Below are 26,917 nucleotides of genomic sequence, written 5' to 3' on the forward strand. Positions count from 1 at the left end.
TTTCTGTTTCTACCCTCCATACAATCATTCATCAACGACCATATGCCCACACTCTGAGATCTCTGCAGCATGTGTTGTTGAAATAATTCAACCTTGTTGAGATAATTCATGGCTGTTGATACAGTGTAGTTCTTAGAGAGGTAGTCTGGATACGTCACCATTCATGTACGCTTTATGGAGCTAGTAGAATTCATTGACTCTGGTCATCGTTGGTCTATATACCATTAACACTATGGCTTTAGATCAGTAGCTAGCATGAATTTTGCAATGCTTTGCCTGTCCCCGGGCCATAAAGGGGCAATCCACAGTTGAAACAATAAGGGTACATAGTGTTTGTTTACATTGACTTTGTTTACAAACATTTGAGTTAACAAGCTGATATTTGGGGTTCTGATGAGGTACGCCAGTTGAGGTCAATGGGGCATTTCTAAGTTATGTTCTTCAAGAATCAATAGGTACATATCATTCAGTTATAAGTCCTTGTTAAATGTCCAGTATGCCTCCTTCAATGCATCCGTCTAGCTTTTCCCCGCCACACAGCGACCAATGAAAGGACTGGATGGGTGGAAGCAATGTTTCCTCCAATTAGCTTGAACTGATCCAGTTCCATCATTTCTGTAATGATGCTTGTGAAAACGTTTTATGAACCAAAGCTGCATAAAGCATTATGAATTTGTAGTGCCTTATCTATCACACCCATAACACATTCATAACAGCTGTAGGCTGTTTACAACAACCTATATGTCTTCAAATGCATTCATTATGTCCTAGTCATATTTCTCTGTGTACTCATCTCTGTACTGTAGAAAGTATTCTTGAAAGCTCTCCCTCTGTCTTGCAGTCCAAGCGACACAGAGCTCTAAAGTGCTCAGCTCCAACTGCACCTCACAGGTCTGGGGCAGTAATCTGAACTATTTAAAGAGTATTAAATCCTTCACATTAGCCTTTGGACTAAAATAACACACACACCAGGGTGGTTAGGGTGACATGTTAGTCAGACAGACCAACCCTGAGCCCAGCCGGAGGGGGAAATGATAGACCTGAAGTGGATGTGACACATGGAGGGTAAACCAGGGGATGGGGAGAACTAAGAACTAAGATCCCCCTCCTCTTCCTAGTAATTGGAACGGTCCCCTTGTCCCTTTTGGTTACGTGTAAATAAGTAAACCGACCCAATCAAGAGATGGGGGTGAAGGGGGAGGGTGGACTGAATGCTTGTGTGGGATTAAACAAAGGCAGAGGGGTAGTCGGCTGTGTTAAATTAGTTTGAATTTCACCAAAGTAAAGAAAGAGAGATAGAGGGAGAAAAATGGAAGAAAGAAAGTTCGTGAGAGAAAGGCAGAGAGTAGCGGGCGTTTTTGAACTGAGCCCTGGAGGACCTATCATTACCAGATGGTACTGAATGGGAGCCTGCCAGCCTAGTCACTGCTTATTGCCTTAACTCTGCCTCTCTCTCTCCCTCCATTTCTCTCTCTCCCTCCTTTCTTCCCTCCACTCTCCTCTTCTTTTCTCCATCGCTCTGTGAATGTTCATTTTGAAATTTTCCTCTTTTCTCTCCCTCTATTTCCAGCTGTTTTTGGAGCGCGCTCTCTCTCTCTTTTGCTGGGGGAAGTTCTCTCCACCAAGTGTCTCAATTTAACAGGAGCTCCCTCCCTCTCTCTCTTCCTCTCTCAGCCCCTTCCTCCTCCCCTTCGGCCGAGACAGAGCACACCTGCTTGGTCTTGGCTGCGCGCGCTCTCAGTGCAATTATCGCTCGGCCCCTTGCAGCACAGTGCAGAAGGCTCACAGTGATTCAGCCTAAAGCCCCAACTGGATATTTGGAAGGAAGACCATCTGACCTCGGCGCACTCTAACTCTCTCGCTCTCTCTCCCACGCTTCTGAAGAGCACAGGTAGGATAACACACTGATAGATAGAGGGGATGGATATTGGGGGGAAACTCGGGAAAGACTGGATTACAGGCCTGGGGAGTGTGGGAAGAGAGGGGGATTGTGAGGGGAATTGTTCAAAGGGATTTGGAATTGGGGTTATTGTGTTTCAGGGGTCCCAAACGTGCAGACTTGGTTAGTAAAATGGTGATGCTGTGCTTGTGGTTTGGGGTTTTCTAATGGCTTGGTAGGTTCTGTGATGTGGATGCTCTTTTGATGTTCCTTCATTCCTTAACTCTCTCGCCAGACTCTGTGTGCATTTTGTGGTTGAACTGGTCATGAACGGTTGTTCATTTCAATGCTTTTGCACATACATTCAATTAGAATGTACGACCAGAGTCATCCCAGGCATATCATGACAGTGATGCGTTTGTGCATGATATTGCAAATTTGTTTTGTGTGGGCGTAGGGTTAGTGTGTGTGTGTGTGTGTGTGTGTGTGTGTGTGTGTGTGTGTGTGTGTGTGTGTGTGTGTGTGTGTGTGTGTGTGTGTGTGTGTGTGTGTGTGTGTGTGTGTGTGTGTGTGTGTGTGTGTGTGTACATGTGTGTGTGTGTGTGTACATGTGTGTGTGTGTACATGTGTGTGTGTGTGTGCGCGCTCCCTCTAAACTAGATGTGTGGCCAGGTCTTAGTCTCACAACAGGACTGGCTTAGGGAGGAGAGACCATAGCTAATCATTCCCATACCAGACCATGTGATAGCCTACAGAATGATGAAAACAGCACCAGCTATAGGGAGGGGGTGTGGTGCTACTGTTGATGCTAGCACTTCACTCCCATGCCAATCTATTAGAAAACCCTACCCTATTTATCCTAAAGAGGATACCATGTTATCTTTCCTTGACTTTATTGGTTTATCCCTTGGCTAGCGGTTTTTAGTTTTTTACCCCTCAAGGCACTTGAGCAAGTGAGCTGTTTTGTCAGTTAGTTGGCTTGTGGTTGTACATGTGGTTTTCCCTTCCATCAAACTGTCCAGTGTGTTCGTTTATGGTTTTACATGCATTCAGAGTTGTTGTGGGCAGAGGAATAGAGAGAAAGAGAAGAGGTTTCTTTGATGTGAAGTCCCTGGAGAGTTTTCTCTCCTCTCTTGTCAGTAACTGGCCCTGGTGGAAAACCCATTAAGTTTACCAGTGTCCCTTTCTTCAGTTGTAGCACCTTAATGCATTGCTTTCTCTCTGTTGTACTCTTCCTCTGGCACTTGGAGATCCTGCAAGTGAAATGAAAACACAACAACAACAAGGATGTCTTTGTATTGCCTCAAGCCATTACAGTTCCCTTGCAGCAGTTCATCAGAATGAACCCATCCAGGGCATTTTAGACTAAGACTAATCGATCTGAAATGGTTTATTTAACTTGTTGTACTGCTGTTCTCTTTCACATCAACGTTAACGCACCGTTTCAGACCGCCTCATGACCACTCTGCTTTGATGGAAGCGCTGCAGACCCAAATCGCCCAGGGTAACCAAAATTAAAGGGAGGACCTGCTTTGAAGTCGAAGAAAAGGGAAAAGAAAAAGCAGTACCTGGAAACCCAAAGCCTTATTAATCCACTAACAGTACAACTTCCTCTATCACAGAGAGAAATGACTGATGGCTTCCCTGCAAGACACCGCAAAACTCCCAGCTAACTGCCAACATCCTCCAACACAGAGGGAGTTTTTTTTTTTACAGGGCTGAACTGGAGTTGGAGTACAGAGGGGAGAGGAAGGGATTATGAGTTGGAGGATGGACAGGACTTGTTTTCCTAGTCCACCCCTAGTGCTCTCCACAACCTCAACCTAAACATGTTGTGGCATGTTGATGGAGTCGTTGATGTTGAAGTCTCGTTTGTTTGAACTAACTTGTATAGTTTGGTTAGCTCTGTATTAGAAAAGTAAAAGATGGGTCTTTAGAGGCCCCGCGTTGAGCCCAGGGGCCACGTTTTCCCGTCTGGACTCACTGTAACTGTCCAGGCCGAGAGAGAACAATAAGCTGAAAGATGGACGTTAGCCACAAATTATTTTTTCCCTCATTGGAATAATATAAAGTTCCATTCTCCAGCAGTGCTCTGTCCAAAAAGCAAATTGTACTGCCAAAGGGTCGAAGAAAAAATGTCTTAATCTATGGGAGATGAAGGGAGAGGGAAAAGAGAGAGAAAATGAGAAAGAGAAAAATAGTAGGTTGGGCAGCAGAGTAGATGTTCAATACAGGCTGTAGATAATACAGGCTGTAGATAATACAGGCTGTAGATAATACAGGCTGTAGATAATACAGGCTGTAGATAATACAGGTTGTAGATAATACAGGCTGTAGATAATACAGGCTGTAGATAATACAGGCTGTAGATAATACAGGCTGTAGATAATACAGGCTGTAGATAATACAGGCTGTAGATAATACAGGCTGTAGATAATACAGGTTGTAGATAATACAGGCTGTAGATAATACAGGCTGTAGATAATACAGGCTGTAGATAATACAGGTTGTAGATAATACAGGCTGTAGATAATACAGGCTGTAGATAATACAGGCTGTAGATAATACAGGCTGTAGATAATACAGGCTGTAGATAATACAGACTGTAGATAATACATGTAGATAATACAGGCTGTAGATAATACAGGCTGTAGATAATACAGGCTGTAGATAATACAGGCTGTAGATAATACAGGCTGTAGATAATACAGGCTGTAGATAATACAGGCTGTAGATAATACAGACTGTAGATAATACAGGCTGTAGATAATACAGGCTGTAGATAATACAGGCTGTAGATAATACAGGCTGTAGATAATACAAGCTGTAGATAATACAGGCTGTAGATAATACAGGCTGTAGATAATACAGACTGTAGATAATACAGGCTGTAGATAATACAGGCTGTAGATAATACAGGCTGTAGATAATACAAGCTGTAGATAATACAGGCTGTAGATAATACAGGCTGTAGATAATACAGGCTGTAGATAATACAGGCTGTAGATAATACAAGCTGTAGATAATACAGGCTGTAGATAATACAGGCTGTAGATAATACAAGCTGTAGATAATACAGGCTGTAGATAATACAGGCTGTAGATAATACAGGCTGTAGATAATACAGGCTGTAGATAATACAGGCTGTAGATAATACATGTAGATAATACAGGTTGTAGATAATACAGGCTGTAGATAATACAGGTTGTAGATAATACAGGCTGTAGATAATACAGGCTGTAGATAATACATGTTGTAGATAATACAGGCTGTAGATAATACAGACTGTAGATAATACATGTAGATAATACAGGCTGTAGATAATACAGGCTGTAGATAATACAGGCTGTAGATAATACATGTTGTAGATAATACAGGTTGTAGATAATACAGACTGTAGATAATACAGGCTGTAGATAATACAGGCTGTAGATAATACATGTAGATAATACAGGCTGTAGATAATACAGGCTGTAGATAATACAAGCTGTAGATAATACAGGCTGTAGATAATACAGGCTGTAGATAATACAGGCTGTAGATAATACAGGCTGTAGATAATACAAGCATGGATATATAAATGTCAGCCATACAATACTTCTCAATGAACGGTTCAAACGTGGTGTAACCATTCACTGGCTTTCTCCTACAATGGTCCAAAACAGCACAGACGCTTCAGGGCTTTCTGCAGTCTCTCAACGATATATGTGTTTTTATGACCCGATTTCTGAATATCTTTGGAGTTCTCCCAAAGAAATGCAATGCTCGCAGACGTTGGTCTTGCAACGGATCCAGAGAGAGTTTCTGGGTTTGGCGTGGGGAAATCACTCTGTTAGGGAACTATTGTGACCACTGAAGGGGTTAGTGATATAGGCATTTCCTGTTGACAAAGCGCTTGTATATTATCTGTAGTGCCCAATCTGCCCATCTGCCCAGTTACTTCTTGGATGGATCTCTGGTTTTCTCCCCATATAGATAAATTCTCTTGAACTCAGATGTCTTTGGAAATGTCTTTAGGGAAAAAACAATGACAAATGGAGACCCGTTAGTAGGATTTCAATATGGAAAGGCAGACGAATCACGCAGACAGACAAACTGGGTCTTGAGGACTGGAAATGGTTCAAACTGTCTGGGTATCTGCGTCTGGTTGGGGAGGGGTTGACACGTTGAGTTGTTGATGGGTTTAAAGGGGGCACACATGTTTCAGACATCTCGTAGCCTTGTAAATACATCCCATGCATTCGTTACTGACAGGCCCTCCGGAGACAGAAGGCTGAGACCCTGGTAAAGGGGAGTTGGAGTAGAATGGAGTCATGGAGGGTAGAGGTAATGGTAGGGGGTAGGAGGGTTGGAATTGTTGTCTTGAGATCTGTCTCCTGTCAGTCACTCAGACACAAAACAAGTCCAACATACCGTCTCTGTCATCCTCTCGCAAATGCTGCACAAGTTTGGAAAGGTATGAGTATAGGTTGATGACCTACATACTGTACATGTGGCATGGATGGAATACAACTGCATGGTGTCCAAGAGAGAGAGAGATGAGAGAGAGAGGGAGAGAGAGAGAGAGACAGAGAGAGAGACAGAGAGAGTTTGAGAGAGAGAGAGAGAGAGAGAGCGAGAGACAGAGGGGGAGAGAGAGAGAGCGAGAGAAAGACAGAGACAGAGGGAGAGAGAGAGAGAGACAGAGGGAGGGAGAGAGAGAGAGAATCAGAGCGAGAGAGATGGAGAGAGAGAGACAGAGAGAGACAGAGAGAGATGGAGAGAGAGAGACAGAGGGAGAAAGAGAGAGAGAAACAGAGAGAGGGAGAGAGAGAGAGATGGATGGAGGGAGAGAAAGAGCGACAGAGAGACAGAGGGAGAGAGAGAGAGAGAAATGGAGAGAGAGGTGTGGAGGGAGAGAAAGAGCGACAGAGAGACAGAGGGAGAGAGAGAGAGAGAAATGGAGAGAGAGGTGTGGAGGGAATAATGAGACAGATATGTTACATGGTGTCTCTACTCTAATCTGCTTCCTGCCTGAGACTTGTCAGAAGTGTGTCCAGATTTTTAGAGAAAGTGGAGAGGGAGGGAAGGAGAGAGGGAGGGGGGTTGACAAGGCTGCTGCAACGAAAGGAAGTGTCAACCCCCACCCCTCCGCTCAGAGAGAAAGATCAGACTTGCTCTGACAAAACACAGCCCTCAGGCCTTACAGAGAATGAGAGGAGGAGGAGGAGGAATGAAAGGGAGAGGGTGTCTTTTGACTGCTCCTACCTTTCCACCTTTCGATTATTGAACACAGTCAGGCAGTCAGACGCACACACACACACACACACACACACACACACACACACACACACACACACACACACACACACACACACACACACACACACACACACACACACACACACACACACATAGTATGAAGACACATACACACACACACACACATAGTATGAAAACACACACACACACATAGTATGAAAACACACACACACACACACACATTATGAAGACACACCTCCTTTTACACATTTTATCGAGGACACAAACTTTGAAGGCTGGAAAATAACCACTAAAACTCTCTAGATTCAATTGGACCCCGTAATATGTGCCAATTTATAGTTGACCATCAAATCTTCTCCGGATAGACGTCATTGTGTCGCTATTTACGTGTTTGTTGTCAATGGTATCGCTAATCAATCTGGTTCTAGTAATCACGGTGATGTTGACCAGATGACACAAGTTGACTAACGTACGCTAATTGTCACCTCATTAAAAGACAAATAATTGATAGGTTAGGTCCGCTTGAGTGCATATGAACAGTATCTGGCCCTGTTGCCTTTGCTACTGTAACAAGCAGACAAAAAGATGGCTCTGAAGTGATTTTGGGGGGCATCAGCGGAACGGCACGAATGGTGAGAGAGTTCAACAAACGTGCCAATGTGCAAAAGCATATGGGTGTGCATTGCCCAGTACGTCAATGAGACTAACTCAACTTGAGTGGTAAACCACACTGTAATGTACCACACTATACTGCCCATTCAAGTTCCCTAAGCCATCAAACAATATCCAGAACAATAATTCTTATCGATGTCAAGTACATGTTTTACTCTGCAGTATACACTAGTAAAATAACCACGATCAAATCAAATTTTATTAACCACATGCTTGGTAAACAACAGGTGTAGACTAACAGTGAAATGCTTACTTACTGGCTCTTCCCAACAATGCAGAGAGAGAGAAAATAGAGAAATAATAGAAAAGTAATCAAATGTATTAATAAAAATAATAATAAATACACAATGAGTAAGGATAACTTGGCTACATACACGAGGTACCAGTACCAAGTCGATGTGCAGGGGTACGAGGTATTTGATGTAGATATGTACATATAACTAAGAATAAAGTGACAGATAATAAACAGTAGCAGCAGCGAATGTGATGAGACAAAAAAGTAACTGCAAAAAGCTATTAGCTATTTAACCAACTATATCGAATGGTCCTTAGATCCCTGACAACTTCTTCCCGGAGACTTTACCCTACAGCAGGGTCAACTACAACACTGTGTGGTCTAGATACCTAGACACTGACTGAACCCATGTAAGGCCTTCACTCACACACTTTGCATTGTGCACCTCAGCCCTCAAAGCCTTTCATATACAGCTGTCAACAAACAGTGTAAAGCCCTTTGGAATTAGTCATTAGAAGTGCACTGAGAACTCATTCAAAGGATCCACCTAAACAAAACATCAATTAGAGAGAGAGAGAGCGAGAGAGAGAGACACACACACACACACACACACACACACACACACACACACACACACACACACACACACACACACACACACACACACACACACACACACACACACACACACACACACACACACACACACACACACACACACACACACACACACACACACACACACACACACACACACACACACACACACACACACACAGAGAGAGAGAGCCTTGCTGGCCCAATAGACATTGCCAAGCAGTTGTCTGAAGACGGGAGATTGAGGAGAGAGAGGACCAGTTAAAGTGCTGACGGTGGCAGGTTTTTTCAAAGTGGTTTAGCAGAGGATCGGCTCTGTCGTGTCGTGGCGTGCCGTGGACACAGCCCTCTAGGTTCACACACAGACTTGCACTTCGAAGCATGTTTTTTTTAAGGCCGTCTGTGATCTAACCATTGGAGGCTCCAGATGCACCATGGGTGCCTCGCCAGATCAGTTCTTTATGCTTGTGAAGCTGTACCTCCACCCTCTCTCCTCTCCCCTCCTCTCTCCTGGATATCTTTGAGGAAACTACCGATGAAAGAGCCAATGCCTGGGGCTCAGTGGGACGTCTAATGGGATGTGTCTGCCTGCACAGGTTCAACCAAACTGTGACGAGCTCCCTTATGCATTACTGGTCTCGTGGCATCGCTCAGCCTCTCTAGAATACAGATTAGTTAGAGAATGGAAATGCATTCATTGCAGTTAGGCTACTGCACCTTACTACTAAATGGACTGGAATCAAGATCTTGATTGACATGGTTTGCATGGTTTGCAAGCTTCAAACGTTTCCTTATTCACATTTTTCTCACAATTGTGTCAAATCCTTATCGTACTTTGCCTGTACACATGAAATAAGCTAACCTAGACATGCATGTCAGTTTTGATCATTACTAGCACCACATTGGATGTGACGTTGTTGGGTTAGCATATTACCAACCAATCAGCAGGTAGTATTATACAGTTGTTGCTAATGTGCCAGTACAGGAGTTCATTAGCGGTCTTATAGTGTTTAATAAAAACATGACTGACAGATCTCCCTCTTCAAGGAGATTGGTATCTCTTCCCTCCTGCTCTGCTTTGTTTTAATACGTCTCAGGAATGTTTATTATCACCTAGAAATGGAAGGACACACAGGAGTCTGCTTTTAATATGAATTCCTCTGTGTGTGCGTGTGCATGTGTACGTGTGTGTGCCTGCCTGCATGTACCTCCAGCAATGGCTAACGTCCAAACACTGAGGAGATCAGGATCAATGCTTAGGGGTCAAGGACTATATGGGTCGTTCCACCAATTCAGTGCCTTTTGAGAAGCGTAACTTTTTTTTTTTTATGTGTGATTTCATCTTAAATCAGCCATAAATCTCCTTGTGACAGGGGGAATGGAAGTGTGTCGTGTGCAACAGGGAGTGGCAATCATAAAACAAAATCAATTGTTGTAACATTTCTAGCCTGTCTATCTATGGGTAACAGGGTTGACATGTTATGTGCACAGAGGGACATGTCAAAATGCAGAATCTTTGCACTTTAGCAAGTCTTTATCATATAAAAAATTGGATTTATTGAATTTTCATTTAATATAACAGGCTTTTAAAATGCACTATTTTCGTGGAATGACCCTTATGCAAATCAGTACAGCATTCCTTCCTGCTATCTCTATTTGGTTTCCTGCTCTCAGACCAATGGAGGTTTAAAAAGACGAACCATCTTGGCAAGACAACTAACAGGGTATTCATTATGGATTCCCCTACATATTGACTTATAGATAAGTTAAACCTAGAGCCAAGATTTGCCCTGTTCAAAGAGATTGGACCAACATGTTCTTGTGCTCTACTGTTCAGCTAAGATTGGATCTGTTTTATCTCTGAGTTTCAACACATTTCCGCATGGCACATGTTTCCAACTCAGATTGGAAGGTTGTGAGTTCAATCCCTGGCTGAGTCATAACAAAGACTAAAAACGGGGCCTGATTTGTCTCGCTTGGCACTCAGCATTAAGGAGATAGAATGGAGGTAAGGCTCTGTGATAGACTAGCATCTTGTCCAGGGGGTGTACTTGTACATCAAGCTGCCTCACGTTACAGATGATAGACTAGCAGCCTTTCCAGGGTTGTACCTCCTACATCAAGCTGCCTCACGTTACAGAAACAGCAGATAGGCTCCTGCCCTATGAGTCGTTCCAGCTCGAATAAGCCAAGGCTCGTGCAAGGCTACTTAATAACATGTTTCCATAGGCTAAGGCTCAGTCCTCCATGGAAAATAGAAGTCAAAGTCACAGCATAACAAGTAAAATCCAATTGAATCCTTGTTTTCTTCGTCCACCCATATTAAGATGAGCAGAGGCATATGCCACACAGTTGGAACCCATTCCATTTCAATCCATCAACCCATCAATTTTGTCATACATTTTTTTTCATGAAATTGATCCCAGATACAGTATGCTCGGAGAACTCTGTTCCCATTGAGTGCTGTAATGTAGCTCTGTCTGTCTGTGTGATGGCTGTGGGTTAGACCTATAATTACCCTGCGTGTTCAGAGAGAGCCGCCGTAAGGCCTGATCCTGTTCCCATTGACCTGACGCCACCCTAAGAACCGGACACATACACTCATACACTCATACACACACACACACACACGCACGCACGCACGCACGCACGCACGCACGCACGCACGCACGCACGCACGCACGCACACACACACACAGTCACCTACCCAGCAATCTGTCTGTCATGCAAAGGTCCAGCAGACCCGCCTCTCTCTTTGGTCCCAAAGTAATTGAAGGGGCGGTGTGTAACCACAAACATCATGAGCCGAATAATAACACTGACCCTGAACCAGTTGGAGAGAACTGAAAGTACAGTACAGTAATCGGGCTGTGTTTGTCTGGGCTTGGACTACTGGGTCAGTTTGACTGGACAGAGTGGGTTTTGTGTGACTGGACTGGCCAGAAGGCTTGAGTGGGTCAAAAATGGTGGGTCAAAAACTGGAATGGATGACCATTGCGGTCATGACTTGTCGGTCAGAGAAGAAGACTGGAAGACTTCTCACAGTATATGGCTGGTTTTCTATAGTCTTAGAGGGCCTTGAAATGGAGAGAGATAAACAAGGAAAACAGTATAAGTACAAATTACTTTCCTGTACAATTATACAGTAATCAGTCATTGGTTTGACAAGATGTTTTTCACAAATCGTTACCATATATTGTTAATATGTATGCATACTTACTGTTTCTGCCCTGTGAAAGTGCACATACACTTGGTACAGCCTTGGTGGTTCCCCATTTTACAGATTGATACATTTCCCAATGTTCTTAGCTTTGCCCTGACCTCTCCTCTTTAACCTTTCTTAGGTAAATAGGCCATTCTCCCCTTTCTGACCTGTTACAAACCTAAGCAACTCCAGGTGCTTGGCCTTCTAGCCTATAGCCTCCTACCTCTGACCTTTACCCGCTCTCCTTTTCCCTCTCTCCCTGTCACCCCCACACACACCTCACAACCCTTTACTTGAATGAAAGGTTGGCCTCTTTCTATCCTTGCCCTCGTAGGGAAGGGATCACTGCCGCTACCTCGCTTTGGAACCCAGGTGCATGAGTTGATGAGCAAACTGAAGGAGACAGGAGAGTCAGCAACGCTTGGAGAACAATGGAATACAATAAAACAGCTTCTTTATTGCTAAAAGTAGAACACCTTAATTAACCTCTCACCTCTGCCCCCATCCTTTACCACCCACCAATACCCATGCACCCCTCTACAGTAGTTCTAACCTCTAAGCCATTACTTTTTCCCTCCCCCCTAGGCTCCCGGACAAAGGCACCATGAGGTCAGCCTGTCTCTCCCTGCTCCTGGTCACAGCGTGCTGGTCACTGCCCTTCCGCCAGTCGGGCTTCCTGGACTTCATGATGGAGGATGAGGCGGGCTCTGGCTCGCCAGAGGTGCCCATCGACCCCAGCGTGGACATCCTCACCGTGCCCGAAGGACCCAAGTGCCCCTTCCGTTGCCAGTGCCACCTGCGCGTGGTGCAGTGCTCCGACTTAGGTGAGACACTCTCCCAGTAAATTCTATTTAATATCATAATAGTATGTACTTCTGTCATTCAATGTGTTTTCATGAGCTGAGGTCAATTTGTCAGTGTAATACAGACAACCTGTTGCATCAGCTCTTTTCTCCCTCTCTTGTCTAACTGAGGCAGTCCCTTAGTTTACAAGATACATCTTCCTGGTTCCCAAAGAGGTGTTCCCTCCATCTGGGGACCTCAGAGAAATGTTCAAAGAGTGTCTGGCGTTTGATCTACCCATCAACAGCTCATTAATTGGCCTAAAAGAATATCGCCCCAGTCTGACCACTTTAAACGCTCTCAGATGCTGTGAATTTCACGCTCTTCCGCGACGATGACATAGTTTTGCCGTGACTTTGGCCTTTTTCTAATTTTCCTAATTGTTTTCGCAGACGCAGGGATATAAAAGGTTAGCGGGGTTTGGGAAAGTCTCGAACTCACCCCGGTTTAACAAGCCCAATGTTCTAAAGCTTGTTTTTTTCTCCATCAGATCGCTCCTTTCTCCATCCCCTTCGGAGGTAAACTAACTCTGCCACGAATTAGCCTGGCGCTCTGTTTCCACACGATTAAAATGATTTACTTGATCCTCTTAATTGTTTGCGAGATTATCCTGTTTATTTGCTTCATTCGCCCTTATGCTTTGGCCTGACGTATCTCTAGGACTACTGCTCTGCCAAGGGAAGTCACTGACCCAGTTGATTGGCTGTAGCTTATATAGCTTGTATAACTTTACAATTCTTCTCTTCTCTATGAGTTTGGTTGTTTTTTGGGCTTTACTCTTGTTTTAAAGGGGAGGAGCAGGGGAGGAATACTGGAGACAGAGACAGAGTGAGAGATACAGATGGACTGGGATGTATACACAGAGAGGAGAGAGAGAAGAAAGAAAGAAACAGACAGAAAGACAAAAAGAGACAGAGACCTGTGAAAGAGAAGGAGGGAGAAGGACAGAGAAAGAGAGGAGGGAAATCAAGGAAACCGTGAGTTCCAGTGGAGGAAGAGAAAGACACAGACTGACCCACGCAGCCAGACAGACAGACAGACCAACTCCGACAGACAGATGGAGAGACTGATGATCAGGAAAGGGCTGGTTCCATTACCTCACTGAGTCCTGTTAGCGTTGAACGTCTCCCAGGAGCCCCAGAGTTGGATCCTCATCTCCGGCACCGGCCCCTCTGGCCTGGAGACTGCATCTGTTCCCCAGATCTGCTGGCACACACACAGGCCTGGGAGGGGAGGGGGGTGGAGGGGAGGGGGCTGGATTGGTTTGCTTTCCATCCAAAGTCACCCCCTTTAACAGTTACAAAATTGGATGAAAAATGAACATTTAGCACAAAGCCTTATTTCTGCAAGCGTCCAGCTGGCGGTGCGTGCTACAGTTATCAAATGTGTATGTGCAGAGATGAAGCAGGAAGTAGTGCAGAGGCTAGTAGTCTAGACATTCACCAGACGTAGTTACAGTACATTTATTTAAAAAATACTTTTGGCAATTACTCGACAGGCATTGTGGTGTACAAGGTTGGGTAGGTTACTTTCTAAATGTAATCCATTACAATTACTAATTACTTCTCCAAAATTGTAATCAGTAACGTAACTTTTGAATTACCCAAATTCAGTAACGTAATCTGATTACATTCATTTACTTTTAGATTACTTTCCCATTAAGAGGCATTAGAAGAAGACAAAAATGTATGTTACCAATTGAACGACATCTATTGCAGGATAAATCAGTGTTAAAATTTACATAACGGGCCATATATAAAATATAAATAGAATATATTAAATAAATGCTGCGCTCATGGAATGGCATGCTTTGAGCACTACTGAAAAGTGCTATTTACATGTGAAAAATGAATACCATATGCTGCATTTTCTATAGGCCTATTGTTTACCTTTATGTTGATGACACTTTGATATCTTAATAATATGCAGCTGTTTAAAGGGAAAATCCACAGATGAAACATTAAGAAAACGTCTGCCCCGCCTCAGTTTTGGTTAAAAGCTGAGTGATGGATAATACAGAATAATACAAAAAAAATGTCTTAACCATGTTATGAGGCTATACAGTGTTTGTTTACATTTATAATGTTTACAAACATTGGAGTAAAACAAGCTTATATTCTGGATTCTCATGGAGTGTGACAGTTGAACTAAGCTCATGAATCAATTATATACTGTATATATAATTTATAAGTCCAAAAATGGATGTAGAAACTACAGACTGCCCCTTTAAGTATATCAAAAGTGTGCAAGTTTGAGCATGTGTCAATTAGGCCTATGGATTTATAAAAAAAATTCAGCATGAATTAGATTGAGCAATAAAAGCCCTACATTTATTCCATAAGCGTGGATCCGCACTATACAGCTGTTGCAAGAACACATTTTTCACTGGCTGTCCACTGGTTTCAAAAACAATGATTGATAGACAGCTTAAACTTCTTGAATTCAAACATTATTGGGTTCAAATACACATTTAGATTTGTGAACAGCCATCCACAACAACCACAATCTGTAAGGAGCAGATAGCTAAATGAGAGAGCAGCAGTGTGATTCACATCAATGCGCTATGTAGATATCAATAATAAGTGATATCCGTATCGTCGTAGACTACACCACTGCTGTCGTCCTTACCTCCAAGCGTTTATTCAAGTTGGATCATCTTTGGATGCCAACAGCAGTCGCACCATTGGAAGACATAGCTTGGACTGTAGCCCACAAAAGCCTGTTCTTGCTCTTTTCCCTCAATCCATCAAACACATTTGGTGTGTCATCATAGTGGTCTCTGACTTGTGGTCAGACTAGCCCAGGTGGAACAAATTTAAACTTGCTCCTTTTTTCAATGCTGATATAAATGTCATTGAGGAAACAGAGAAGCGTCAAAGATTTATTTTTTCAAACATCCTTTCTGAATTAAAAAGTAATCCTCAAAGTAATCATCTAGTTTTTCAAAAGTATCTGTAATCTGATTACTATATTTTTTCTGGTAACATAACGGATTACAGTTAACGTTTTTTGTAATCCCTTACATGCAACGTGTAAGGGATTAATCCGTTACTCCCCAACCCTGGTGGTGTACGATCAAAACAGCTTCCTTTCTTTCTGAGTTAGGAAATTATGTTTTATGAACACAAGACTCTTCATAAAAAAATGCTAGGTTTCATTAAGGTTTAGATTAAAAACAGGCTGATGTTACAGTCGTCAAAGACCTTCATCCGACAGGGATATAATGTTCCCAGTTGCCTTGAACTATCCTATCTAGGAGAGTTTGATTTAATGGGTCCCTATGTGTCAACAGGTGCTGTGGATGACAGAAGCCCAATGCTTTTTCCCAATGCCCTGACTGAACTGAGTCATTACTAGTATTGCTGACAGATGTAGCTACACTGTGCTGCTGTGAATGGACAACGTCATGGAAAACTCACGCTCAACTCAGGGACAATCAGACACATAATGACTGAACAGACCTTCCCCTCACAAGGAGAGAAAGTTACAGTACACCCCCCAAAAAAAGGATTGCATGGCTGGAAATTGCATAAACGTTGTAATTAATGCTTGGATGTGCTGAAAGCATGAGGGCGAGAGGCGAGGGCAGTCATATGCTTGGTATCACATTAATTTGTCTTTTATTGAAATTGCTACAATAAAGGACTATGTTGGCATTCAGCTCCTATTTCTCTAGTCTGCCACTTGTCAAGAGGTCATGTTACAGTGCCAGTATCTCAACAAGAACAGAGCGTACTATCTCAACCTCTGGTTCCTCTCACTTACTTATGTATCAGCCAAGCCAACTTTCTTAAATGAAAACATAATCTGCAGAGCACTGAGACGATCTGACCAGACATTTTATCCGGGACATTGCTATGGAAATGCTCCCGAGTTTGAACAAACTAATTCACTTAATAGATTTTTTTATAGATGTTATTACTTTTAATGGAAGATTCAAATCAAATCAAATTGTATGAGTCACATGTGCACAGTGAAAGGCTTACTTACGAGCCCCTAACCGACAGTGCAGTTTAAAAAAATATGGATAAGAATAAGAGATAAAAGTAACAAGCAAATAAAGAGGAGCAGTAAAAAATAACAATATATACAGGGGGGTGCCGGTACAGAGTCAATGTGCAGGGGCACCGGTTAGCTGAGGTCGTATGTACATGTAGGTAGAGTTAATTAAAGTGACTATGCATAGATGACAACAGAGAGTGGCAGTGGTGTGGAGACGGGAGGGTGGGGGAGGGGGCAATGTGAATAGTCTGGGTAGCCATTTGACTAGATGTTCAGGAGTCTTATGGCTTGGGGGTAGAATCTGTTTAGAAGCATCTTGGACCTAGACTTGGTGCTCTGGTACCGCATGCCGTGTGGTAGCAGAGAGAACAGTCTATGACTTGGGTGGCTGGAGTCTTTGACAATTTTTAGGGCCTTCCTCTGACACCGCCTGGTATAGAGGTCCTGGATGGCAGGAAGCTTGGCCCCAGTGATGTACTGGGCCGTTCGCACTACCCTCTGTAGTGCCTTGCGGTCGGAGGCCAAGCAGTTGCCATACCAGGCAGTGATGCAACCAGTCAGGATGCTCTCGATGGTGCAGTTGTAGAACCTTTTGAGGGTCTGAGGACCCATGCCAAATCTTTTCAGTCTCCTGAGGGGAATAGGTTTTGTCGTGCCCGCTTCACGACTGTCATGGTGTGCTTGGACCACGTTAGTTTGTTGGTGATGTGGACACCAAGGAACCTCTCAACCTACTTCACTGCAGCCCCATCGATGAGAATGGGGGTGTGCTCAGTCCTCTTTTTCCTGTAGTCCACAATCATCTCCTTTGTCTTGATCACGTTGAGGGAGAGGTTGTTGTCCTGGCACCACACTGCCAGGTCTCTGACCTCCTCCCTATAGGCTGTCTCGTTGTTGTCGGTGATAAGGCCTACCACTGATGTATCATTGGCAAATTTAATGATGGTGTTGGACCCCTGAGAGGCCCCTGCGTTGAAGATCATCTGGGGGGTGTCCCGTCAGGAAGTCCAGGATCCGTTTGCAGAGGGAGGTGTTTAGTCCCAGGGTCCTTAGCTTATTGATGAGCTTTGACGGCACTATGGTGATGAACACTGAGCTGTAGTCAATGAATACCATTCTCACACAGGTGTTCCTTTTGTCCCGGTTGAAAAGGGCAGTGTGGAGTGCAATAGAGACTGCATCATCTGTGGATCTGTTGAGGCGTTATGCAAATTGGAGTGGGTCTAGGGTTTCTGGAATGATGATGTTGATGAGAGCCATGACCAGCCTTTCAAAGCACTTCATGGCTACAGACGTGAGTGCTACTGTAGTCATTTAGGCAGGTTACCTTAGTGTTCTTGGGCACAGGCACTATGGTGGTCTGCTTAAAACATGTTGGTGTTACAAACTCGGACAGGGAGGGGTTGAAAATGTCAGTGAAGACACTTGCTAGTTGGTCAGCGCATGCTCACAGTACACGTCCTGGTAATCCGTCTGGCCCTGCGGCCTTGTGAATGTTGACCTGTCTAAAGGTCTTACTCACATCGGCTGCAGAGAGCATGATCACACAGTCTTCCGGGACAGCTGGTGCGCTCATGCATGTTTCAGTGTTATTTGCCTCGAAGCGAACATAGTAGTTTAGCTCGTCCGGTAGGCTCGTGTCACTGGGCAGCTTCGGCTGTGCTTCCCTTTGTAGTCTGTAATGTTTTTCCCTTTGTTATTAAAGGTTGGGACCAGTGAGTGTGACCAGAGGCACTATAAATACATCCATTACACACAGGTGGCTCATAGCAGAAGTCTGTTGTCTGCTATTCAGTCTTTCTCTTCCAATCCTTTCAGAGGACAAAAACCCTGAGACTAAACATCTCAACCAGACTTTCCTGCCACCTGACTCTCAGTAACTGACCTCTCATCCCTGTCCTCCTCTCCTACACGTAGACACACTCTCTCCAAACTGTTTACCGTACCAACCACGTCAGCTCTGACTGACAGAACGCCATGTGGTTCACCTCACGCTGCTAGTGGAAAAGAGAGAGAGAAGAATAACAAAGATGGATTGAGGTAGAGAGAGTAGATGGGGATGTAACGAGAGGAGAGAGAGAAGGCGATGGATGGAAAAGGGGAGCGAGTAGATGAGAAAGAGACGTGATGGAAGGCTGAAGGGATATGAGAGAAGGACATGAGGAGTGAGAGAATGTAAGATATTAAGTGGGAGTGGGAGATGGAGAGAGGGAGCACAATGGTGATATGTCGCACAGTGAGAGCCTCCCAAAGACAGCTGTGTGGAGGATTGTGGGGCTTGGGCAGGGTAGGAGAAACTGATAGAAAAGCCAACTGAGCTGAAGAGAATGTTTGTGTAAGTGGGGCGTGTCAAAGCTTTTAAGCCAAATTGTGTCTGCATATGTGGAGTTTAAAAGACACAGCATTTAAGCCCTGAATGACAAAACAGTTTATTCTAGAGACAACCGCCGTCCTCTAGAATGGAAACCAGCCATGTGAACCTTGAACCTTAGTCATTGTGTTGTTTAGATGACTTGTAGTAGCTCTCTGTGTTCGCCCTCTATTTAAAACAATACCCATAGAATAGAATAGAATATAATAGACCAGAACAGAACAGAATAGAATAGAATAGAATAGAATGGAATAGAACACAATAGAACAGAAAATAATAGGATAGAACAGAATAGAATATAATAGAATATAACACAATAGAATATAATGGAATAGAATATAACAGAACAGAACAGAATATAATAGAAAAGTTAGAATAGAACAGAATAGAACATAATCATATTACACAAAATACATAATTTACCCAATACATCTATATAGTGTATACCTCACCCCAGCTCATACTTCCCTCAGTGTTCTCCCTCAGAACATATGGTTCTGGTTTACCAGTCATATAGACAGGTGACATTTACTGTCTCAGTGCCAAATAATGCAATGTACTCTCCAACCCAAACTGCATGCAATGAGGTCAGTGTCCAGGTATGTGGACACTTGAAATTGACGGAAATTAATTTTGAGTCCCATTTCCACACTGTGTGCCATAGATTGTTTCAATGCTAACTCATGGTGTATCTGGTATCACTCATGTCTAGACTATTACCATGAAACACATCATACTTTGGTTCTTTGGGGTTATTCACTGCTGACATGCTAAAGATTTGGACATTTCCGACTTGCTAACTGGTTGAACACGGCACGTTTATAACTACAACCAGTTAGCAAGTCTGAAATGTCCTACTTTCCTTGTTCCGACTAGCACGTGAATGCGCCATAATCCCTCGACCACGCTCTACTGCAAACTTCATTTCCCATCAGCTAGCAGGCACAGCTGCAGCACAGCTCAGGAAGTCTCCTGTCACCTGGACAAACATACCATACACACGGCCAAGCGTGCACACTCTCACACACACACACACACACTCCTTGTCGTGTGTCATCATGCACACAAATGCTTATGTCAGGGTTGGGCCAAACCTAATTTCATTCAACATCATTAACTCTGAAATTTAATGTAAAATACAATTAAATTTAAAAAAAGGTAAATTAATGAATTAAAATCACATGGAGCTATGAAACTAGCTTCAACGGTTTGGCCTAGAAGTATCTCTCCTCTCCTTCCTGTTTTGTCTCGGTCTGTGAGTATCTCTCCTCTCCTTCCTGTTTTGTCTCGGTCTGTGAGTAACTCTATTCTCCTTCCTGTTTTGTCTCGGTCTGTGAGTATCTCTCCTCTCCTTCCTGTTTTGTCTCGGTCTGTGAATATCTCTATTCTCCTTCCTCTTCTTCTGCAGGGCTGAAGAGTGTTCCAGATGAGATCCCTGCAGACAGCACCCTGCTGGACCTGCAGAACAACAAGATCACTGAGATCAAGGAGAATGACTTCAAGACTCTGAAGGGACTGCAAGTAAGAGTTTAACACTCAATATGTCCCCTCCACTAAACACTCAATATGTCCACAAAACATGTCCCCTCCCCTAAACACTCAATATGTCCACTAAACACTCAATATGTCCACTAGACAGTCAATATTTCCACTAAACACTTCATATGTCCACTAAACAATTAATACTGTATGTCCATTAAACACTCAATATGTCCACTAAACACTCAATTTGTCCACTAAACACTCAATTTGTCCACTAAACACTCAGTATGTCCAATAAACACTCAATATGTCCACTAAACACTTAAAACTGTATGTCCACTAAACACTCTATGTCTACTAAACACATAATATGTCCACTAAACACTCAACGTGTCCACTAAACACTCAATATGTCCACTAAACACTCAATATGTTCACTAAACAATTAATACTGTCTGTCCACTAAACACTCAATATGTCCACTAACACTCAATTTGTCCACTAAACACTAAATATGTCCACTAAATACTTAATACTGTATATCCACTAAATTCTCAATGTGTCCACAAAATAATCAATATGTTCACTAAACACTTAATATCTCCACTAAACACTCAATATGTCCACTAAACACTCAACATGTCCACTAAACACATGATATGTGCACTAAACACTCAATATGTCCACTAAACACTCAATATGTCCACTAAACACTCAACATGTCCACTAAACACTTAATACTGTATATCCACTAAACACTCAATATGTTCACTAAACACTCAATATGTCCACTAAACACTTAATACTGTATGTCCACTAAACACTCAATATGTTCACTAAACACTTAATACTGTATGTCCACTAAACACTCAATATGTCCACTAAACACTCAATTTGTCCACTAAACACTCAATATGTCCACTAAACACTTAATATGTCCACTAAACACTTAATATGTCCACTTAACACTCAATATGTCCACTAAACACTCAATATGTTCACTAAACACATAATATGTCCACTAAACACTCAATATGTCCACTTTCTATCAATTCTTCTAGGGAGTGCAATGTTGACATCCCTTCAAAGTATACACCAGAGTGAGTGTAGAAACCTGAATGTCTTGGGTAGGAGAGAGCTAAAGGGAAAACACTGAAGCTGAACTTGAAGCCGTGTTTTGTTGGATGACATCCTAACAGGCGTATTATACATGCAAAAGTATCAGCTGGAGCGAAGCAGTGGAAATCTGATTTATCTCTGGACTTTCTTGAGACAAGAGGGAGCTTAGGTGTGTACTAGTGTGTGTGTGTGTGCGCGCGTGTGTGTGTGTTCCTGATCATATTCCAAACCACTAACATGTTTAACTAACATGTTTAACTCGGATCAAAGATCCTAAAAATAGTCTACCAAAGGGAACAGCACTGTAAACCACCTCCACTCATTTGTTTTTAACCACAGGAATCCAGGTACCAATGTTCCCCAGGTGCCATGGAAACTATTCTCCTCTGGGCCATCGTGTGACCTCTCTACACGTGTATAGCTTTCTGACCTGTAATAAATAGCCTACCTCTGTCAAACGGCCCACACTGTTTCCACCCCCGTACATTAGTTGTTCTCTCCAGGGGGAATTTGCTGCATTGTCTGCATTCTCCATTCTTCCACCCCCGTCTGCAGCCTTGAGTATGGAACGGTCCACTACAGACACAGCAATTTCTCTTGCGAAATTTCTCAGAAATTGCCTCCAATCACAACAACCCTGGCGCCTGTGCTCTTTAAGACTAGGTCCAAGGGTGTGTTGGGATTACTGTACAGACGTTAAAAAACAATCTCACATTTCAGTTACCTTGGATACGTTCAATTGAGTCAGTCCATACTTGGGAAATGTAATCAAACAGTCTGCAATAGGTCTAGAACATCGTATTTTGTTGATGTCAAGCGTTTAAGATGCTAGTACAAAATAGTCTAAAATAGTCCAGTCTGTTTGTGAAGCAATTTTTGCAACCTCACTATGATATAATGAAAAGCCTGCCTTCAATTACTTCACATAAACAATGATCACATACACCCACGGGAAGTTGTAGCCACATTAAAGTAGCCAGTGACAGAACACATTTCAGAGTAACACATCATTGCTAATGATAATAGTGATATATTGCAATAATGTAGCTAGCTATCTCAAAAGCAATCTCAAATAGAAAAAGCAGTTGCCCAATTGAACATTAGCATAAATATCTACATAGTAATTAGCATTACCACAAACATACTAATTATAATTAGCATAAACATACAAATTATAATTAGCAAAACATACACATTAGCATTAGCTTAAATATAACAGGGATTGTTCTCTCTCCAATCTCCCCAGACCCTGATCCTGGTGAACAACCAGATCACCACGATCCACCCCAAGGCCTTCATTCCCCTGGGCAAGCTGCAGCGCCTCTACCTCTCCAAGAACCACCTCAAGGAAATGCCCGCCAACATGCCCAAGAGCCTACAGGAGCTTCGCATCCACGAGAACGAGATCACTAAGATCAAGAAGGCCTCCTTCGAGGGCATGGCCCAGGTCATCGTCATGGGTATGGACCAGACCTGGCTTCAAATACTATTAGAAATCTTTCAGATATGTTGTGCCCTTGCTTTAGTCTGCCTGGATTGCCTTAATGACAAGTCTGTTTTCTTCTGTTGGGTGCATAATGAACTCAACCCATCCCTTGTTCGGTACTCAAATTCCATACGATAGAACTAGTCTAATCCTTAACACACATATACAGTACACACAGTTACTTGAACATCTTTCCTTAATTGACTGTGTAGTAGCAATAGGACAGGAGCAAGTTAACAAGTTTTCAGCTAAAAAGTACACTAAAACATTAGTCAGAGACTGATGATGCAAAGTGTTGTGTAACCATGAATTACAACGTGTCCGTGTTTAGAGAGTGCCAGCAATCGCCTACAGAGAGGAAGAGTTGGTGCATTGCTTACAGAGTGGAGAGGGGACTTTTGAGGGTGCCAGCAGCAGAGAGAGTGATGGAGTGTGTGCGTGTGTGTGTGTGTGTGTGCGCGCATTTATGCATTTATTTATAATGTCTCTATTCTGGTGTGTGTTACATTCAGAATGTAAAGTATCTCATTATAGCATAGCTGAAGGACTGGAGCGGTAGGCCCTAAAACACACTGATCCTCAGATTATATCCCCAGTGTGACAAATCGGCCAATCCAGCGAGGCTATAGGACGAGGCAGACAGGGCTTATGGACAATATCCCACGCCGGCCGCAAACCATGTTTATACATGAGTAGGTTGAGATTCCCGTAACACACCAGGACTGGGATGTGGTTAATGGACCTTTTTTTCTCTCTGTTTTCTTTTCTGTCTCCTCCCCTGATTGTCTACCTCTCTATTTATCTTCTTCTCTGTCTATCTCTCTCTTGCTCTCTCTCTTTATTTCTGCTCCCTCTGTCTCTTAATACCCTATCTCCCTTAATTCTCTCTCTGTCTCTCTGTCTGTCTCTCTCTCCCTCCTTCTCTTTCCAGAGCTCGGCTCCAACCCCCTGAAGAGTGCAGGGGTTGAGGCTGGGGCGTTCGGGGCCCTGAAGAAGGTCTCATACATCCGCATTGCAGACACCAACCTGACAGAGATCCCCAAAGGTACTGCCCTCTCTGGTCACCCCATCACAAATCATCCTTCCTTCCTTCCAGTCCCTTGAAGGGATCAATAGAAATCTAACACAAGGCTAGGTATGAGCAGAGAGCCATTACATAGCTTTCACCTATCCAGTCATGTCAGATCATTTCACTGTGTGGATCCAACTGAAGAATATGGAAAATAACATGTCATTTCAATAAAGGATGGCTGTAGGGATTTTGACCACACTACAACAACAAAAGATGTATTCAACATACTGTATATTTGTAAGGCAACCAGCTGCAATGGGATTGTGAAAATGTTTGTTGAGCAAACTCACAACAATAGTTGGTGTGTGAACATTTTGTTGAGCATACTCACAATTGCAACTTAATGCCTTTCAATTGTACATTGAATCAACATCTTTTTGTTTTACAGTGCAGGGCCTGAATCTCTATTTTCAACCAGGACTGGTGTGAATACTTCACAGCTCAATAGCTCCAGCTAAAACAAAGGAATTCAAGTTAACAGTGAGGATCTCTTACTCAATCGACCACAGCCAAAATCATCAATCATCTTGCACTGCAGGAATGCACATTTGGATTGATAGGCTCCACTGAACAATGGTTACAGTGTGGAACCAAGAGGGGAAAACTAAAACAGCATATTCATTCAAAGGCGTGTAACATGAATGTTATCTGGCCTATTGTGGGAATCTGGCCACCAGTTCAGATCGAATAGTACTCAGAGAGAGATCCTCTAATCTAATGCTTTAATGCGAATAGAAGGGATGAAGGAGAGGCCTCTGGATGTTAGAGGCTGCGTCTGAGTTGTCATCCTATTCCCTATAGTGCACTATTACCTAGTCAAAAGTAGTGCACTAGGGATTAGGGTGCCATTTCAGATGCATTAGAATTAGTATGGATTCAGAGTCCTACTGGCATACTGTACGTAGACATTAACCACTTACCTTCCCCTCACCACAACTGCTGTGATTTCCCCGGTTGTTTGTCCTCTCGTCATTGTCTCTCTCCTGTGGGTTGCCAGGTCTGCCCTCCTCCCTCTCCGAGCTCCACCTGGACAGCAACAAGATCACCAAGGTGCAGGCGGACAACCTGAAGGGCCTCAAGAACCTGGCTAAGTAAAGATGTTTCAACACTTCTACTCAATGTTTCAAAAACTTTTTTGCTCTTGACGAGGACAAAGCATGCTTACAGTATTCTTCTTCACTGTATTTGATGAGTGGGTCAACACTTCATAAGTAGTCCTGTAGTGGGATATTGGGTCATCTCTAGACAACAGTGCCCCGCACACACACACACACACACACACACACACACACACACACACACACACACACACACACACACACACACACACACACACACACACACACACACACACACACACACACACACACACACACACACACACACACACACACACACACACACACACACCCTAGTATGTATTTCAAACCTCAGCAACAATCCTGGGTTAGTCACCAATTCAGTTATATAAGGAGTATTTGAATTGATGCGGTACTTCTTGGCATTAATGCCACTAGTGTTTTTTGTACCACATCATCACATTCACTGGGGAGGTTAGACTGGAGCAGCATGTCCTAAACTCCCTGTCTGCCCTGTACTCTGCTGCTAGTACTCTCTCTCTCTCTCTCTCTCTCTCTCTCTCTCTCCGTGTCTCTCTCTGTGTCTCTCTGTGTGTCTCTGTCTCTCTCTCTCTCCGTGTCTCTCTCTGTGTGTCTCTGTCTCTCTCTCTGTCTCTCTCTCTCTATGTGTGTCTCTGTGTGTCTCTGTCTCTCTCTGTCTCTCTCTGTGTCTCTCTGTGTCTCTCTGTGTCTCTCTGTGTCTCTCTGTCTCTCTCTGTCTCTCTCTGTCTCTCTCTGTCTCTCTCTCTCTCTCTCTCTCTCTCTCTCTCTCTGCCTTCGTCATCACTCACTAGTCCACTCTGCTCAACTCTGAGTGAGTTCTGCAATTGTAGTCCACTGCTGTATTTGTGGAAAGTAGCCAGGGCTTGAGAAAGAGCTATACATCATTACCAGATCTAAACCAACCAGACAGACTCACTCAGAGAACCCAACTTCTGGTTCTCTCTCACTCCCTGTGGCTGTGCCTGTCAGAGCTCTCTCATTTTGTCACTCTCTCTCTGTCTCTCTCTCTCTGACTCTCATTGAGACATTGGGGGCGTTGATTTATCAAGGCATTATGTGTTTGAGAGTTTTAACAAAATGCATATGAAAGCAATGTTTCTGAAAATGAACAGCTGGGTTTATAAGATCACTGCTTCGAGGGTAGGAAAAGACTCATGCCAAAGTAGGGAGACTAATCAACAGAAATATACTCTCATGCAGTACAAGGCAGTTTATTTTGGAAGAGCTGCAGGATTCACTGAAAATATTATTTTACATTTTCTGGATCGGCAACACGTTCGCTAGCGAGTATTTCATTTTGTCAACGAAGTTGGTCCCTTGGCAAAAGTAGAACCTCTTTCTCATTTGCTAGTCTACATTCTGCCCATGGTTTTCATTGGCAGAAAACCAGTTTGTGTCTTTCCCATTGGATGTTTTCTTTCCTCTTTCTCTCATTTGTTTTTATACATTCTGTACGTTGACTTGAAGGGACAGCTCAGGGCTTCATGCCCTCTTATATCGCTCTTCTTCTGTACCTCTGTCTCATTGGCTCTTTTACACATCGTGTCTCTGTCCCATTGGCTCTGACACAT

The 26,917-nt window shown here is 43.3% G+C and overlaps 1 protein-coding gene across 1 annotated transcript in view; it reads left to right on the forward strand.

Annotated features, from left to right (window-relative positions):
* The first annotated feature begins 1,254 nt into the window (after positions 1-1,254).
* Positions 1,255-26,917, forward strand: part of LOC139533822 (decorin-like) — a 28,271-nt gene continuing 2,608 nt past the window's right edge. The window contains exons 1-6 of the mRNA XM_071332229.1: positions 1,255-1,891; positions 12,436-12,674; positions 20,475-20,587; positions 22,914-23,127; positions 24,085-24,198; positions 25,223-25,316. Of these exons, the coding sequence (XP_071188330.1) occupies positions 12,455-12,674; positions 20,475-20,587; positions 22,914-23,127; positions 24,085-24,198; positions 25,223-25,316 (755 nt within the window). The 5' untranslated portion in view covers positions 1,255-1,891; positions 12,436-12,454. The remainder of the gene's footprint in view (positions 1,892-12,435; positions 12,675-20,474; positions 20,588-22,913; positions 23,128-24,084; positions 24,199-25,222; positions 25,317-26,917) is intronic.

The sequence above is a fragment of the Salvelinus alpinus genome, chromosome 11 (assembly GCF_045679555.1).
Source record: "Salvelinus alpinus chromosome 11, SLU_Salpinus.1, whole genome shotgun sequence".
Lineage (NCBI taxonomy): Eukaryota > Metazoa > Chordata > Actinopteri > Salmoniformes > Salmonidae > Salvelinus > Salvelinus alpinus.